Raw genomic sequence first — 3421 nt, 5'->3', positions numbered from 1 at the left:
TAAACCAATGCAACTCACTGCAGACTGCAACGTTTGCTAGCAGAACAAAACTGCGTGCTGATGTACCCCAATAGGCCTCATTATTGTAGCAGGGCCATAAGGCCATCACAGTACATCAAGACAAGAAACAGAACGCCTGAATGACTCTAAATAGCCGCCGTAAATGTAGTCACACTGTGTGAGGTGTTTTGTACCATGGTTTCTGTTTTATATAATTAATTCGAAATACAGAAGACAAACGTCCCCTGCAGTTTGTTTATGTTTAGGCATACCTCAGTCTTTTAAAATGACACATGATTTGAACCATAGGCCTATATACAAATGACGTCTATGTACGAACAGAAAATGCAACATGACACCTAATTTTGCAATAATAGGCCAAACTTTTATTTTACATTGCGTCCCTTATTCTAAAGCCAGGACAATATAGGCCTCTATGGCGAGCTAATAAACACGTCAGATTTAAATCAAATAGATTGGCAATTTATTAGACAAACAATGCAATGCCTTCAGAATACTTCTAACAAATAAGACAAAACATTTAATAGAATAGGTCGGTATACAAGTTCCCCTCCTTTTTTTATAAAATAACAATTCCTAGGGCAATTTTAGGCAGCTGAATTTGGAAACTTAGTCCAGAACATCCAACTATAATCCCTTACTTTCTAATAATAAATTACTATATGCAATTTACAATCAATAACACGTTTATAAAATGGTGGGTGTTAAAACAACAATCTTTAAAAACAAAGTTCCCGAAGTGAGAGAGAAAAAAACTTACGTGTTTTTTGGTGTTGTCTGACATACACACCAGAACAAATCTCATCTCTCTCAATATGTTTAGTCCATTCTGTGAGGAATAATGGACCGGTATGAGGAAGGTTTAAGTACAAAAAGATGAAAATATATATATTAAAGTTATTCGTTTTAAAAAAAAACATGGTTTTGTTGTTTTTAGAACTTGCTGCAGTCATAAACGAAAGCTCCGGAAGTACGGTAGATGGATTGACCGGAGGGGAAAGCCATTTGACAGCTATTATTCCCGTTAACCGGGGAGCTATTCAAACCGATCCGTTGAGACTCGAACATCTCTCGCACCGAGTGGAAGTTCTGTTGCTGTGCCGGGTAGCTCGTGCCCAGATGTCCCAGGTCCCCGTACCAGGACGCGATCCGGCCCTGGTGCGCATGGTGACCACCATCCTGTCCCACGCTCAGGTTGCCATGCCCGAGTGGGGATGTGGTCGTCGTGGTGATGGAGTAATCGGACAGTGTCTCGTCCACCGTGGTGGAGGGCGCGAGGTGGCCGCCTCGGTCTCCGGCGTACAAGCTCATGGCTTGCATGTTGCAATGGTATGTAGCGTTAGAGTTCGTGGAGATGGAGTTCTGGTTGCAGTTTGGTGAGTTGTAAGCAGACGTCTGGTTGGGGGAATAGTTGAGCGATAGAGAGGGGGTTATACCTGTCCTAGAGGATGCGATAAGAGGGGACGTGAGCTCCGTGGTGCCCTGGGGCGACCCCCGAAGTGAGGTCATGATGTTGTCCACGCTGAAGCCCTGCGCCACCGCCTGGATGTGGTGGTGATGTTCGGGGCCCTCCATTGAGAGGGACCGGGCGGAGGGCACACTGTGAGGGCTGCCGGTGGACATACTACTGCTGCTGCCAGGACTCTCTGTTTTGGGCACAGGTAAGCCTGGGGACTCGGCCTGTGGAGGAGTAGAAGTCCCGTTCTCCGTCTTTATATCCTGGATGCGCACGGGCTGGGAGCCTTGCACGGGCTGCTCGTTCTCCAGGTCAGGGGCTCCTCTCCTTGACGAGTCCTTGCCTTGCCTGTCATCCTTGTCCTTCTGAACATTACTCTTCTTGAACCGTCTGCGACGCCTCAGGAAGCTGCCGTTCTCGAACATGTTATAGGAGTCCGGATCCAGAGTCCAGTAGCTGCCTTTACCCGGCTTCTTATCGTCCCGGGCCACTTTGACGAAGCACTCGTTGAGGGACAGGTTGTGCCGGATGCTGTTCTGCCAGCCCTGCTTGTTATCTCGGTAGAACGGAAACCTCTCCATGATAAATTGATAAATCCCATTCAGTGTCACCTTCTTGTCTGGTGAGTTCTGTATCGCCATGGTGATGAGGGCGATGTAGCTGTACGGAGGTTTGACCATGTCCTTGGGCTGGTGCTGCGGGGTGTACGGTCCGTATGCACGCGCCATGCTGGCCTGGTACTGGTCTTGGGCCGGGTGAGAGTACATACTCATGGGAGCAGACATACCGGTGTATCCTCCACCGGTCGCGGCCCGGTAGTAGCTCTGGTCACTGCTAATGTAAGGCACGACGCCAAGGGAGTTAGGACTGGAGACGGAGTAGCGCGCCTGCATTCTCTCCTCCTCGCCTTCCCGTAAAGTTTGAAAGAATGAAGAACTCTCCCAAAAGTTTCAGCCGGACGGGGATGTGTAGCTCCGGTTTCCTTCGCAGTCTCCTTTGCTTTATTTTCTGTTTGTTGCGAAGGGAGTTTGTGGAAATATGTTTAGCCTACGCCACGGCTTGCCAGGGTGACTGGAGTGAAGGCTGCGCACAGTCTACTGAGGCGAACATTGAGAAAACTACAGCTCAAGCATCCGTCACGACAGAGAAACTTGTTTTACTCTGTTCACATTTTGGCCTGTGGCTGCTCCTCCCCGAATGCGTTCCAACATCCAATCCGATGGGAGCTCGATTCGAACGTGCACGAGGAAAAGCAAAGTTGCAGCAGTCAGAGATCCTTCCAAGCTGTGTTAGACACACACGCACGCACACACACACACACACACACACACACACACACACACACACACACACACACACACACACACACACACACACACACACACACACACACACACACACACACACTGAAATTAAACAAGGAGAGGTGTGGGGAACTCCCAGCTCACGTAAGATGATTTGAGGGACAACGCTATAGTATTGCTCAATTTGCCAACGGTTTGTGCAATATTGAACCATTAACATAGGCCTATTTAAAGTATATGGCTTAATATTAATATTATCTGTTTTTCATACATATTCATTCACATACCGTATATTTTTGTTACAATGTGTAACCTAGTGTGTAAAATGAAAGCGAGTAGGGCAAAATGTACAATTACACGAAGTCTTCAATCATTTCACCTCATTTGAAATGAATTACTTGTTTATACATTTAAAAACGTTTTCTATATATTTTTTTGTATTACCTTGCTATAAGTCTATATTGAATATAAAACCAGAAAGTTTATTTTAATTTGGTTTTCTCTTTATGGGATGACAGTATAATTTTACTATAATTTTTCCGTGCCAATATCATGGGTTACAAATGAAAGGAATCTATAAAACATTATATAATCAATAACAGCAATGCTAATTCAACTACACAACTAACTTGAATTTATG

At 45.6% G+C, this 3421-nt stretch overlaps 1 protein-coding gene across 1 annotated transcript; it reads right to left on the bottom strand.

Moving 5' to 3' along the window:
* Positions 1-461: 461 nt before the first annotated feature.
* On the bottom strand, positions 462-2640 carry LOC115145531 (forkhead box C1-A-like). The gene has a single exon (XM_029687055.2). The coding sequence runs from the start codon at positions 2368-2370 to the stop codon at positions 955-957; it is 1416 nt and encodes a 471-aa protein (XP_029542915.1). The 5' UTR covers positions 2371-2640; the 3' UTR covers positions 462-954.
* Between the last annotated feature and the right edge of the window lie 781 nt (positions 2641-3421).

This window comes from Oncorhynchus nerka, linkage group LG17 (genome assembly GCF_034236695.1).
Source record: "Oncorhynchus nerka isolate Pitt River linkage group LG17, Oner_Uvic_2.0, whole genome shotgun sequence".
NCBI classification, from domain to species: Eukaryota; Metazoa; Chordata; class Actinopteri; order Salmoniformes; family Salmonidae; genus Oncorhynchus; species Oncorhynchus nerka.
Note: the sequence above shows the minus strand (reverse complement) of the source record. Positions and strands in the feature narration are given on the sequence as shown.

Excerpts from the sequence above, each read along its gene's own strand:
- LOC115145531 (XM_029687055.2), bottom strand. The coding sequence starts at position 2,370 with ATGCAGGCGCGCTACTCCGTCTCCAGTCCTAACTCCCTTGGCGTCGTG.